This window comes from Garra rufa, chromosome 8 (assembly GCF_049309525.1).
Source record: "Garra rufa chromosome 8, GarRuf1.0, whole genome shotgun sequence".
Classification (NCBI taxonomy): domain Eukaryota; kingdom Metazoa; phylum Chordata; class Actinopteri; order Cypriniformes; family Cyprinidae; genus Garra; species Garra rufa.
In genome coordinates, this window is record NC_133368.1 from 5,426,386 (window position 1) to 5,442,255 (window position 15,870).

Here is a 15,870-nt window from a genome sequence, read left to right on the forward strand (position 1 = left end):
AGGTGGGTGGATACATAAATGGATGGATAGCTAAATGTGTGGGTAGATGGATATATGATAGGTGGGTGGGTAGGTGGATGGATAGATTTATGATAGGTTGATGGGTGGGTAGATGGATATATGATAGATGGGTGGGTAGGTGGATGGATGGATTGGTGTCCGACAAACAAGTCCGACAAAGCACCTGTTTTTGGTCAGCATCATCGTTTTTGTATCCAGAATACTTCCATACGACCGACGTTGCGTTTCTTTTTGTGACCAAATCTTCCATTTCGGCGCTTTTCTCCCGTCCCGCGCTCATTTCGTCATGCGCACCAAAGAGTATGTGCGCACGCAGAGACTGCATGCATGAAGTAGGTGAAGCAATGTGTGCTTTGTAGTTTTTAAAGAACCCTTAAATATGAGTTAATTACTTTATATTAGACAAATATAGATCCGTGAATAGAAAGTTTAGAGATATAGAAAGTAAATTTTTAAATCAGACACACATAATTTTATTTTTATTTTGCCCAGCATCGTGACTGCCTCGATGTGACTATCGCACATGCGTACATCGCGATGACGACGCTGAAACGATGTATCATGCAGCCCTAGATGAATGGGTGGGTGGATGGATAGATGGATGGATGGATAGGTGGATGGATAGGTAGGCGGGTAGGGTATTAAATATATGTAAGTGGTATAAAGAAGTCAGGATCTTGTAATTACTGTAATTCTGACATTTGAATGCAGTATTATTGTGGTTTGCAGGAGTAGTGCTGTTTGCTACCTATGCATACCATTTCAAATCACTCAAATGTAAGGTTCAGTTTCAGTTAGGATGCTCCCTTAGGTACCAGCTTCAGTAGGTTGCGAGGGACCTCTTGTAGTTTTGGAACAGAGCTGTTGTCTCTGGTACAAACACTACATAATGTACCCTCTCAAATGAGCACCAAACACCTTTTCACCACAGTCACACACAGATAAAGCCCACAAGCACCCATTAAGCCCTGGTCAGAAATGCTTCTGTGGGAATTAATGTTGTCACATCCTGGCAGCTACAGGTGAGATTATGCTAACACCTCATTAAGGACTTTGCTTATAGCCAGTATTTACTGACTTGAGGCTGGGCTTAAACTTGACATCCGACCCCATCTGTACACATATTGCCTTTCTCTTCCCTAGGAAGAGAGTGAGAGAGAAGTGAGCGGGAGGGTGTATCTGTTTTTTGTTTAACAGACGGATGTTTATAAAGGAAAGAGTAATGTAATTGATCAATTGCGTTTTTGAAAGCATGTGTTTGGGGTGGAGAGAGGGTTTGGGTGTTTATTTGTGTATGTAAAAAATGACCTGAATACAGTGAGGAATGCAGTGCCATGAGAATATCAATAATCCTATCTGACCCTGGGCTCTGACTCATCTAGTGCTAGAATTTAATAAGACATAACTTACAGTAAAATAAACAACAAAGCCTGATGGTATCACCATCAGTGTAGTTTAATTTTATGCTCCCTCTCATTTCACTTAAAGTGAGGAATAATTTCAGTCCTAACAGTCTCTTTCTCTCTCCATGTTTTAGATTGTGAAGCTGAGGCAGCAGCTCCAGCGCAGTAAACACAGCAGCCGTCACCATCGCGACAAGGAACGCAAATCTCCCTTCAATGGCAACCATGCTGCTTTCAGCCAATCACAGGTGAGCTCTTTCTCATTCGCTCTGAACCCAGCAGACCCGGTGGAGAGGGTTACCTGGGGTGGTGTGGTGATAGTTACCAACAGGAACACAGCTGTTTTTGAGAAAATTCTAAACATTTTACAGCATTTTAAATCAAATATCACCATTTTTCCATATCGAACCTGTTGAGGGGAATAGGTCATTCAATATTCGTTGCCTTGTGGACATCATAACACTTTAAAAAGTAAACACATTTTTTCACACAATTGTTGTGTAATTATGACTAAATAATTTTGGTCAATATAGGTATATAAATTTAAGGATCCATTTACTAAATGTATCTTAACAGGGTGGATATTTTGACCTAAAATCAGCCATTAGTGTGAACAAAAAATGCTAACACAAAAGGTCTGTATAAAGAATTGAATGTTTTTAAAATTATACATATGCAAATAAGAATTTATATTTACTTTTTCATATTCCCCTTAACAGTGTGGACATGTTGAAGCTGACCACATAAAAAAGATAAAACAAATAAAAAACAGACAACAAAACAAAGGCTCTCTCTTACCTTCTTCAGTTGTTTTCCCTCTAATGAAATGATGTCAGCCATTTGATATGATGTAATTTCCTTTTTCCAGCTTTCATTTAAAGGGCCAGTAGTCGAATTTAACAGGGTGGACAATATTTTTTTTTTTTATGGTAAGTGTTGTATTCATCATCAAACTGGTAGACACAGGCCTGGGGACATAGGAAAAATGATGATATTTGGTGGTTTAAAATGTTGTAAAATGTTTAGAATTATTTAAAGGCACAATATGTACGTTTTTGCCGCTAGAGGGCGCATATTCATAACAAACAAAGAAACAAAGGCGTAGTTAGATGACGCCTGGTTTAGTGTGGAGTTGTTGTCTTCATTCCCACAGCCGATACAATCCGTCAGGACTCGGCAGAAATCATGTCCATGGAGTTAATGTATTAAATAGGGGTGGGACGATACAGGTAACTCACGATTCAATTCTGTGGCAATATGTGGCCCACGATAATGATAATATCACGATTCACGATATCTACGATATTCAATATATTGGAAGAAATTTCATCAACGATATATCACAATATATGTGACTGAAAAAGAAAAAAATACCCATAATAAGGAAATCTTATGCATTTATTAATGCCAACATTTCCAACACTGTGCAAAGAAATATACATTTGCATAATAACTCATTGCCTCCTGGTCTTAAATGTAAACAGTATACAGCTATACAGATAAAAGTGCCTAAACATTAAAAAAACAACATGAACATTAACTAACATGTGTAAACCGTGATACTGAAACGTCAGTAGTAAGTTACTGTAAAGTGCTTTATGTTAACCTGGACAGTGGTCTCATCAAGGCATATTCTTCTTGAGGAACACTAAACGCCTGTTTCACACATACTCCGTCTGCAGTGCGTATGCAGTCCGTGTGCGTTACGTATGCGATGCAGAAGCAGCACGGACTCGTTTTGCTTTCACACAGGACACGTTTGCAGTCCGTTCCTGATCTGCGGCTGTTTACCACAAACACGCCATTCATCCGTTATTTTGATTTCAAATACAAACGTGCTTTTTCAGCATTGGGATATTCTTTTCACAGTACACTAATACAATTCTAGATATATTCACGTTTAAACTCAACGTATAATAAACAACGTATTATTCAATGCACTTGAATGCACTTGCGAACCGCTTCTGGGACGTACTGCCGGACAGCAACCGCGTGCAGTGTGAACGCTCTAATCCGTTAACATGGGTGCGGAAAAAAAAATACTCAACGCATACGCACTGCAGACGGAGTATGTGTGAAACAGGCGTAACTGATCAGCATGCTCAACTAGCGGGTGCGTCTTTGATTTGTTTTTCGTTATTTTCCGCCATTCTTCTCACTTCTCTTTTTTCTGCGCTTCATCTCGTTCTTGTTAGATAACTTGTGTTCTTCACTGGCCGCTGCTTCCGCCACTTTACCCCTATTTACTCGAACAGCGCCCCCCGCAAACAGAATGGTAGATATTGGGTAGTGACAGTGACACTGACGACGGGTAAATTAATCATTTTGTGTTGTAATAAAATATCGATATTGGCCGTTAGTGTATCGATTATTTATTGCGACAGAGAGCACAACAATATATTGCAATATCGATTTTTTTTCCCACCCCTAGTATTAAAGACTTAAGGTCACTGTAGTATGAAGCAGGGTGGAGCTGAAAGTCGTGGAAGTGAAACGAGGCCGCTGGAGCGATTGCACATGAAAAACACAGTCTTCATGTGCGCTCTCTGACAGCACTCAGAAAATGCGCATATAGAGAAATTAGTACTCTTTCACTGCTAATTGCATTTCAGCGGCTGAAAATCACTTGTTTTTAAAAAAAGTTAAAAATCTATACTGGCTGACAAATTTCTACTGGTTAATCATGTCTACCCTTATATCACCCACCCATTAGCTCATTAAAAAGTGCATAAGTTTCCTAAAAGTGCCCTTTTTAAGTCTTCTGAAGTCATACTGTAGCTGTGTGTGATGAACAGACTAAGTGCATTTACTGACTAAAAACCCTTAGCCAGTCACATCTGCCATATTAATGATACATGAGAGAGAGAAAGTCTGTTTATTGACATAAGCATAGCACAGTGCAGTGAGTGGACTTAACGCCATATAAGCAGAAGAAGAAACCAAACACAAACGTTGTGTATCATCAACACAGCAGTTGTGAAATTGACAAAGCGATTTGGGAACTAGAAGTTGTCTCCCGTGTCCCCTTTATAATACCTCCTCACACTACTGAATTTCTGCATATTTTCTGCCACGTTCTCTCACTCGTTCATTCTGAAAGCACGTGAGTGGGTAAGTGCATACCACTGTGTAAAAGCGTGTCATGGTGTGTATGTGTGTGTCTCTGGTCTTAATTGGCAAGGCCAGGTGCAGGCTTGCAGGCTGTTTCAGAGTGAAAGACCTCTCTTCATGAAGACAGAAACAGTGAATAAATTACTGCGGCCTGTCGCTTGGCCGTCTCCCTCCCTCCCTGCCTGCCTCCTTTTCTCGCTCTCGCTCTGTTTTGTGTTTGTCCATGAATTAGTCCAGCATGTGGTGAATGTGCCGCACGTCTGGTCTTTACTGTACTATAGCTGCCAGCCAGTCAATTAAAGGCCACACTCTGTCCGGCCCGCTGGATGTGTGTTTTTGGGGCCGTTGTGCGGCTGGGGCTTTTTTTTTTTTTTTTTTTTTTTTGTAAGTGCATGTGGCGGGCTCAAGCACCATCTGTCGTCTCACTGTATTCATCTTTTGTATTTAATCCTCTGAACTGTACTCATGTGCCCCTCTGTTGCACAAAACACCAGACTATTCACAGCTCGACCCCGAGTTGGACAAGAATACTGATTTGACCAGTGCCAGTCGTACACCTTACAGATTCCCCACTCAAAGTTTGTGTTCAGGATTAGTTTACTTCCAGAATAAAAAATTCCTCATTATTTACTCACTCACAGAAAAACTCCATTTCAGTTTCTCCTCCAACTTCAAAATCGTCCATCATTGTTTTACCCTTTTTTTTTTTTACCTTTCTTTGCGCGTTTCCTTTTTAAACACTGGGTCGGTACTTCTGCCTACGTCTCTTGTGCGTGATAACGTAATGCTTGAGATTGATCATTTGTGGTTAAAAAAGTATATACATTTGTATTTTTCTTAGATGACCGATCGTTTTGCTAGATAAGACCCTTATTCATCAGCTGGGATCGTGTAGAGCTCTTTGAAGCTGCATTGAAACTGCAATCTGGACCTTCAACCCGTTGATCCCCATTGAAGTCCACTGTGTGTATGTGGATTGTGGGATATAGTAGCCTTTTCTGTGACAACATTGATAATAATATAAAATGTTTCTTAAGCACCAAATCAGCATATTAGAATTTCTAAAGGGTCATGTGACACTAAAGACTGGAGTAATGCTAAATATATAAATACTTTTTAAAAGATATTAAAATAGTATTTTAAACTGTAATATTTCACAATATTACTGTTTTTACTCTATTTTTGTAATTTCATTGACAAATAATTTTTGTCAACATTTTTTTACAGACAAAAACGATACTATAGCGAAACAAAAACTTGTTTTGAATGACAAAAACGATGATGAAAATCTATTGACATTTTCGTCAAATAATTGTTAGGGAGGGATGATTTGGGAAGAGATTCATTCAAAACAAATCTGCTGCGTAGTTAGGAGGTTAGATGTGTACATTTAAACTGTAAAATAGCATATTTATCTCTTCGGCGGGACATAAACTAGCATACATTTGCTGCATGTCTCATAAAACGTTAAAAAATGTCAATATCTGGGAGTAAGAGAAGAGCAGACATATGGGTAACTTTGATGATGCAAAAGAGATCTCAATTCGTTGTGCACACACCGAAGCAGTGCCTCTCACACAGCGCACAAGTACTATATCGCATCTCATGAAAAGAGAAATACACACAAAATTATGTGAAATTGTCCATTTTGACAAGTATTGATGTAAATGCACTCTGTTAAGTCTTATGTGAACGTAAACAGTAGGGAGAATATCGGACATGTATCAATTCATTCTTGCATTCGGTTTTAAAGGGACAGCAGTCTAATTTAGTTGCAGTTGTCTGTGTCATTGATGTTAATCAAACAACAAAAGAGAGACAACAGAAACACTCACTGCTCTTGACTGAATCACTAAATTTATTTATTTATTTATAGAAATAAATATGTCTGCTTAAAAAAAATTAAGAATGTGGTAAACGAGTTGTTATAAAGAATTCAAATTTAGCCTATATTTAATTGAAAAGAAGACCGTGTTCTTGTTTCTTTATGAGAAGTGGTTTCATTTAGTTTTAATATAAAAGCATGTTGCATGTCACAGCAGTTAAATCTCGGTCTATTATGATACAATCTTAGTGTCCTATAAAATGAGTTTGGTCATTTTAGAGAAATGCTTACTAAATGCATTACAGTGTAACTAAACCAATTACATTTTGCAATCTTATGATATCGACCAAAACTAGACTAGAACTAATGATGACTAATATATGACTAAAACTAAATGTAATTTTAGTCAGAAGACTATGAATAAGACTAAATCAAAATTTGCTGTCAAAATTAACACTGTTGAGCAGTCACACATCCCATAACTAGCACTAGTAAAAGTGGTTCATTGTTAGGCACAACCATACTCTCGTCCTGCAACTTTTGCTGAAGAAAGAGTTTTGGTTTGCTATGAGGCAGTTCATGATTTCAGCCCCTCAAGACCAAAACTTTTCTTTCCCCTCACTCAACCTTGCTTGCTTTCTTCAGTGAGAGAGGTTCGCAGCTTAGCCTCAGTGTGAGAAAACATATGGAAGTGCTAACCTGCTATTCCAGGAACCCAGACTACCATGTGATCATTTAGCTATACACAAAGCATCAGTAAGCGCCATCCCCTCCAGCAGATGTATGTGGGGTGTATCATTAGTCAATGCCATTTCGTTCTGCCTCCAGATTCCTGTAGTTCTCTTCATAGAAGTCGGAGCTGGATTTGTCTTTTGAACGTTTATTTATTCAGGGAGTTTCTCTGCTGTGTATTAGCTGTAATTTGAAGCAGCTGAGGTTGAGTTCAGAGCCGGAGAGATACCCAGCCCCGGTAATTATAACAAGCATGCATTTATTTGGATGTGAGGTGAGAGGGCATGTTTCTGCGCCCCGGGCTTGAGTGGTCGTGATGTTTCTCGGCTGGGCCATCGGGGTCGGGTGCCGCCCAGTGGGTGATGTAGACCCTAAACTCTCTCCCTTCCATCACATGAACCGTGTGTAATTGTTTGATGACCGTAGGCACTTAGTCTGACCAAGTTCAACCCTCAAATTTTTTCGTAAACTTTCATTTCTCTCTGTCTTGTGCTTCCTTTTTTGTCTTGGCACTATGATGTAAAAGCACTTTCCTAAAGAACACACACAGCGTGACCTCTGTGTCGAGGGGGAGGGATGTATGTGTGTGTGTGTGTGTGTGTGTGTGTGTGTGTGTGTGTGTGTGTGTGTGTCGTCTCAAGGGCTGATTTGGGTATACGTGGGGGTGTTTTTCCCATTATGTGTGTGGAAAGCAGCTAAAGATGAAGTGGCAGTCATGAAAATGGCATTCTTTCCAGAAATAAAAGCCCTAAAGAGGGGGAATAAGAAAAGAGGGCGAATGAAAGTTGCATTTGAAGAACTTTATGAGAGACCCGGCCATAGGGTCAGCAGCTCCATGAGAAGAAAAGAAATAGAAGAAGAACATCAGAGAACACAGAGAAACACAAGTGAACAGCTGTGGAGATGTGCATCTCTTCTTCAGGCTTGGGATCTGCTTTGTAGAAGCAGAATCAACCAATCTGATCATAAACTTTAGAGTAGACGCCATATTTGCTACTAATAAAAATGAGGTGGAAGTACAATCTGTTCAATATGTTGTACTTTTGTGTACCAGGGTGTAAATAGTTCAGCTAACAAATCATTGAAACATGGCTTTCCGCAAAATTCCAGTGAACAAAAATCATGAGTTATGTCCCAAATGACTCACTTGTACTGGACTTTTTACTTTGCTGTCTAGTATTTACTTTTGTTCCTCAAGCCTCATTTCATTCATGTCAAATTAAAGGGATAGTTCACCCAAAAATATAAATCATTAATTACTCACCCTCATGTCGTTCCAAACCCGTAAGACCTTCGTTCATATTCAGAACACAAATTAAGATACTTTTGATGAAAACCGAGAGCTTTCTGAGACTGCATAGAAAGCAACGCAACTAACATGTTCAAGGCCTAGAAAGATAGCAGGGACGTTGAATAAAATAGTCCATGTTTTTTTGTGTGCAACGAAACCAAAAACATGATGAACAAAGGTCTTATGGGTTTTGGAATGACATGTGGATGATTAATTAATGACAGAATTGTAATTTGTGGGTGAACTATCCCTCTAAATATGATGTCCACTGTGACTAAGGTCCATAATAATAACATCCATCATATTAGTCCTATGTTACTACCTAGATGTGTTAGCATTAGGGTTAGTTCTAGCATATCCATTCAATGGGCCTCATTCACGAAACAGCAGCAAAACAAATTGCAGTGTAAATCATTCATAAATCCGTTCTTGTGTGAATTGTCACACTGAACTTAATCTTTTTGCAAATCTCCAGTGGACAAAAACAACAAGGCTTGTAAAAATGAAGCATGACCTTGAACTTCAGGACCTGAAGTTATGAAATATTGAGCAGAGTCTACTTCCTTCCCTCACAGCCTCGTTTTGGCATTCTGACTTACGATAAAGCTGATCTGTGGTTTGTACACCCTAGCCATGCTAGGCAGAAAATGTGAAACATGTTTTTTTTTTTTTTCACAGTAATGTCCAGTGGACAAACAACTTTGGAGTGCATGAGCTGTGCATGTGGAAAGGGGTCATGAAATGGACAATCAAAATGTCTTTGATATTTACACATAAGTGGTTGCTCAACAATAAAAAAATTATACAATGCAAGTTTCATAGCTCAAAGCTAACTCCTTGTGTTTTTGTTTTCCACTTTTCCAAAACACATTTAAAATTGGCCCAGTCATTATGTCGCAGTTCCTCTACTAACCCATCTTTTTAAAATTATTCTCAATGTACTGCTGTTTTTATTATTATCTTGTATTCAAAGGCGCATTATTGTCAATTATTTTGTCCTCAGATGCTAGTAAATACATTTATTTAAAATACTTAAGTGTGTTTGGAATAAATGCCAAGCCAGCATTGAGCACTATTAAGAAACCAAGTGTATCATAACTTTTTTTTTCAGCAGAATTGTGAGATATAATCTCTAAGTTCTTAGAAATAGTCTCAATTCTGAGAAAGAGTCATAATTGTGAGACAAACTCGCAATTTTAAGTTATAGTCAGAAATGCGAGATGTAAAGTCATAAGGCTGACTTTTTTTCTCAGAATTGTGAGATATAAACTTACAACTGGGAGAAATAAAATCAGAATTGTGAGATTATAAACTCACAATTCTGACTTTTCTCGCAGTTGCGAGTTTGTGTATCGCAATACTGACTTTTTTCTCACAATTGCCAATTATAAACTCGCAATTTTTACTTTTTTTCAAGCAATTCTGACTTTTTTTCCTCAGAATTGTGAGATAACTCGCAATTCTGACTTTTTCTTGCAGTTGCGAGTCACAAGTACGAGTTTATAGCTTGCAATTAATACCTTTTTTCTAGTAATTCTGACTTTTTTCCTCAGAATTGTGATATATAAACTCGCAGTTTTGAGAAATAGTCGCAGTTCTGAGAAATAGTCAGAATTGTGAGATATAAACTTGCAAATGCAAGTTATAAAGTCAGAATTGTGAGATATAAAGTAGTAATTTCTTTTTTTCTCAGAACTGCGTGAAAAAAGTCAATTCTGACTTTTTCTTGCAATTGCAGGTTTGTATATCGCAATTCTGACTTTTTTTCTCAAAATTGCAGGTTTATAACAATTTTTACTTTTTTCTCGCAATTCTGACTTTTACCTCAGAATTGTAAAATATAAACTTGCAGTTGCGAGTTATAAAGTCCAATTTTGAGGAAAAAAAAAGACTGATATGTTCTCAGAATTGTGAGTTTATATCGCATAAATATATTGCATGATACAAACTGGCAATTCTGACTTTTTCTTAGAATTGTTAGATGTAAATTCTCAAATGCGAGTTATAAGGTCAGAATTGCAAGATATAAACTCATAATTCTGAGGGAAAAAAGTCAGAATTGCAAGATGTTGCATGTTGCGAGGATAAAAGATTAAAAAAAATTACCTAATTTTTACAATATTCAAACTTTTTTGGCGCAAAACATTTTAAAAGAAAAAGACCTGGAATGCATTCCATGACCCCTTTAAAATAGCATGACATTACACAGCCTCTACTTTTATGCATTGCTTTGGTTCACATCAAAAAGTTAGTCTTCTGCTTATATTCCCTAGTCATGCTAGGTGCATTAGCATAGCCTAAAGTGACCTAGTAGTGCAGCTGTACTGTATGCGAAACACTGTGCGGTCAGGTTGTTAGTTCTGTCAGGGATATTGGCAGACTCAGATCTCCATGACATTCAGAGTTTGAGCGTTCATGTGTGATGGATTGCAGGGTAAAGGCCAATGATAAAGGATCCTAACACACACACACACACACACACACACACACACACACACACACACACACACACACACACACACACACACACACACACACACACACACACACACACACACACACACACACACACACACACACACACACCTCCTGGCTTTGTTCTCTATCTCCTCTGCTCTTCCTGTCTGTTATGTGCTGTGCTCAATGATCAATAATTAACAGTTTTTGGCTGCTTTCAGAGCTTGAAAGTTTTTGTGCCTAAAGGATCGAGCACATCTTTTCCTGCATTCTTGCCATTCTCTGTGGAGTCCACAGCGCCTGCTAGTGCCAGAAATGAGGAGTGCAGAGGCAGTCTGTGTGTGCCGTCCCTAGAGCATTCTGAGGAAATGATGAAGCACGCTTCTCTGTTTAGCTTTAGTTTGATCACATTTCAAAGTGGATGGCATTAAAGCAATATTTCAGGTTAAATACAAGTCAAGAGAATCTGAAGCATGCTGTCAAGTGACAGAACAGAATTGTACCTCAGTTCGTTAAAATGCTTTTTCTTTAAACGCCTCCTTTTCTGGTCTCACTCTGATATTTAATTTGTTGTTTTTGTGGGGGTTGATAAATTTGTTGGCAGTACTTCTGATGGATGTAGTTTTTTGATCACTTGTGACTTGTATTTTTCTAACCTTCTATTCAAACAGTGACCACAACAATAGAGGCCTCTCAGGTTTTGTTTGATCCGAGTGGTTCTGAACTTTAATTTTTTTGTTTTGTGAATCCAGGGAGACACAACAGATGCGTCGTGAGTCATTTGAACTTGCGTGGGGCTTTGAAGGGGTCGTGCCTTTAAAGTCTCTCCACAAACCTTTAGTTAAGCACCGGTCAACAACTTCAACCCCATGAATCTCTTGTTTTTATAAAGACCACAGTGGTCAAAGAAAGGCTGACGTGAAAGTGCCCAGTATAGCTATCAAGGCCTGGAGACCTTTCAAAGGGATTCTTCTGTCTAACCTCTTGTTTTAAAGGCAGACTGTGGTAACCAATACAGGCCTCCATACCAGTGAAGAAAGGCCCTTTACATGCTGTCGGGAAGACTTTCGCTAACTGTTTTACTGAGGCTACAGTGCGTGTCCATGGACACTGAGTTTTTTTGGTGCAACTAAAAACAAGAGGGCAAATTAAGTTGTTTATATATATATGTATTCAGTTTTATTTCAGTCCACATTCACCCCTCAATTGTAGTTGAATTCTAAGGCGGCGTCCAGACTGAAATGAAGTTGACTCATTTGGACCGTGCTATGTAAAAACTGACGTTACATAGCTCCTCACATGAAGTTCACGAACAGTGCAACCTCTGGTTGATTCAAGTAGTTTATCATAAGCACATGTTGCTAAGCTAACGTTGCAGTACTTGAATAGAGTGCACTGTCAGCTTCTGTAAGTAAAAATTCCTTTCATTTTCTCCAAGAGAGCTCTATAGTTGTTAATCAGTGCTATATGTGACCCTGGTCCACAAAACTAGTCTTAAGTCGCTGGGGTATATTTGTAGCAATAGCCAAAAATACATTGCATGGGTCAAAATTTTTGATTTTTCTTTTATGCCAAAAATCATTAAGAAATTAAGTAAAGTTCATGTTCCATGAAGATTTTTTGTAAAATTCCTACTGTAAACACATCAAAATGTAATTTTTGATTTGTAATATGCATTGTTAAGAACCTAATTTGGACAACTTTAAAGGTGATTTTCTCAGTCTTTTTGATTTTTTTGCATCCTCAGATTTCTGATTTCAAATAGATATATCTCAGCCAAATATTGTCCTATCCTAACAAACCATACATCAATAGAAAGCTTATTTATTGAGCTTTCATATGATGTATAAATCTCAGTTTTGTCAAATTTAACCTTATGACTGGTTTTGTGGTCCAGGGTCACATATGCTTTTGTTGAATCAATCAGCCCACATAATTTCAACCTTTTTTTTAATAGTCATGTTTAACAGAGGAATTTCTAGTCAGGAACTACATTACCCATGATTCTGCAAAGAAAGCACCACCAATCAGAGAACCACAAGAAAATCTGGCCAAAAGGACTCTTTAGTGCCCCCACACTCTCTTGAATCACTGCAAATGACTTGATCTCCCTGTACCTGAATATTTTTTATATATGTGCACATTTCGGAATAAACATTAAAGATATATTTTTTTAATGTATATAAACATTATATCAAATGCATAATTTTCCATTTCTAATTCAGTCATGTCATTCACAATGCTTCATGGGATTGTAGTTTTTCCCATATTAAGGCTGTTAAGTAAGTAGACTCTTCATCCAATTTTTGAATTAGAGGTCGACCGATATATCGTCCGGCTGATATATCGGGCCGATATTTGCTATTTTTTAATATATTGGCATCGGCCGATTTCCGCGTTTAGTAGCGCCGATTTAAAATCAGGCACGTCTGCGGGCAGCCCCGTGTTATTGGTGCAGTGGAATGCTGCTGTGAAGGACCCCAAGCCAAAATGTTTGTAAGATTCAATAACAGTTCTGAGAGATAAAGGTAAGTCCCATGGCCATATATGTACTATATATTGCTAGTAAACTATGAAGTGTTGCTTTAAGTTAGTGAAAGAAAATCATAGGACCGTCAGGAACTGGCAGAACACTTTTGCTTCTATTAAGGTGGGATATGGGTAAGGTTAGGGACAGGTTTGGTGGTAAGAGTAGGTTTCAGGGTGGGTTAGGGTGTAAGGGTTGGTTCAACAGTAGTAATTACAGAAATTAATTACAAATGTAATTACATATAGTTTTTAAAAATATATAAATTCAATGTAAAAACATGTATGTACACAATAAGTACACTGTACCAAATTATTAATTTAAATGTAAGTACATAGTTGTTAAGGTCACCTAATGTAAAGTGGGACCTTTAATACTTGGTCAGTTCGATTTGTTTGGTTAACTTTGGTTAAATCTTTTATAATAATACCGTGCAGTGCACAAAATCAAGATCCGAAAGATGGTTCATTGTGTTCATTGTTCATGATGTTAATTTTAGAAATGATGTGCATCCACTTATTATTAGTGTCGGTCAAAGGGCCTTATGGGCGGGCCTTGGCCAACGAAAGCTGCCATGAATACCAGACCTTCAGCCGTCAGCCTGAAGGTCTGGCTACGCGAGACCAGAGGCATGTCAACTTCAGCCTCTTTCACACAGCGATTCCGGTAAATACACGGATAATGTGTCCCACGATTTGTTCCGGAGTTGTTTGATTTGGTTCATTCACAGTTGTTTTCCGGAATCTGTGCGTGCTTTACACACAACCCGTAAAGACGTGACGTTTGGATGTGAGATGTAATGCGACGCGTACGTTTCACTAAACTGAAACTAACCTGAACAAACTGTGCTTCAGCGCTGATAGTGAGGAACTGGCTCTGTCTGATCGCCGCTTCATTCCACTTTGCACGTATTTTTTTGTCGTGAAGAGTCGCATGATAACGTGCATCATCACTACAACACTGCCTTTATGGTTCTGGCTTTTGTTCACACAGCGCTCGTTCCGTAATTTTCCAGAATCAGCGCGCATTGTGAAAGGGGCTTTACTAAAGCAACAGTTATGTAGCTTACTGCATTCGGTGTTTGAAAAAGAAAAAACATTAATGATCGTTCTGAAATATCCTGTTGAGTATCAGCAGGCTAGGCTCTCTCTATGGCTCTGGGTTCGGCTACAACGATACATGACCGTAGTTACCTGTGGTTGGCCTGGCTGTGCGTCACTCAGAAAACAACAGGCCAATCAGAAGAGAGGCTCATGAATATTAATTAGATGGGCCAAAATCGACCTGTTTTTGACAGAGCTCCTAAAAAAGGAGCTGTAAAAATACATTGAGATGGATTTTGGCACTTATAAAGCAAATATATATTCTTAAGGACATCAACAACTAAAATAAACCTCCAGAAATGTGTACAATATGGGACCTTTAACTAGGTCACTATGAAATCTGTTTTTGTTTTTTTGTTTTTTACCAAATTCCGTTTTATTTTTTCTAAATTTCATTTAATTTTTCTGGACTCTGTTTTATTGGTTAAATTAAGAAATATTAATCAAAAAGCATGTCTAATTAATTGAAATCATGAAACACAATTTAACAGTAATTTATTTAAAAGTTTAACAAAAGGCCCTATTAAATAGGTTTTATTTTTCTTTTTACTATTTTTTTTTTGTTCCATAAAATTTTTCTAGATTCTGTTTTAATGGTTAAATTAAATAATAATAATCAAAAGCATGTGTAATTAATTGAAATTATTAAATTTAACAGCAATTTACTAAAAGTTTAACTAAAGTAAATTCTTATTCTTGTTTTTTTTTGTTCCATTTAGATTTCCTAGACTGTTTTAATGGTTAAATTAAGAATATATATTTTTTAAAAGCATGTCTAATTAATTTAAATCATTAAATACACAATTTAACAGCTATTTATTAAAAGTTTAACAAAAAATACATTTTTAAGGCCCTATGAAATACATTTTATTTTTTCCCAAATTGTTTTAATTTTTTCCCAATTCTGTTTTGTCCGTTTAAATTTATTGCAGTCTGCTTTTTACTATTAAAATTTTTCTAGACTCTAGTTTTAATGGTTAAATGAAGAAATATTAATAAAAAAAGCATGTCTAATTAATTAAAATCATGATATGTACACGATTTAACAGACATTTATTAAAAGTTTAACAAAAAATAAATTTTTAAGGCCCTATGAAATACATTTTATTTTTTCTCAAATTGTGTTTTATTTTTTTCCAAATTCAGTTTTTTCCATTGGAATTTTTTTAGACTCCGTTTTAATGGTTTAGTTAAGAAATATTATTCAAAAGCATGTCTAATTAACGGAAATCAATTTAATCAATTTAAAAGCAATTTATTAAAAGTTTAACACAAAATAAATTTAAAGGCCGTATGAAATGTTTAGGTTTTTTTTTCTCAAATTCTGTTTTCCATGATTTTTTGAATTCTATTTGAATGGTTTCATCAAATTTTAATAATCAAAAGCGTCATTATATATA

The 15,870-nt window shown here is 37.2% G+C and overlaps 1 protein-coding gene across 1 annotated transcript in view; it reads left to right on the forward strand.

The window, feature by feature from the left end:
* Positions 1-15,870, forward strand: part of fam117bb (family with sequence similarity 117 member Bb) — a 66,972-nt gene that overhangs the window by 36,736 nt on the left and 14,366 nt on the right. The window contains exon 4 of the mRNA XM_073846056.1: positions 1,559-1,672. Coding sequence (XP_073702157.1) covers positions 1,559-1,672 — 114 coding nt within the window. The remainder of the gene's footprint in view (positions 1-1,558; positions 1,673-15,870) is intronic.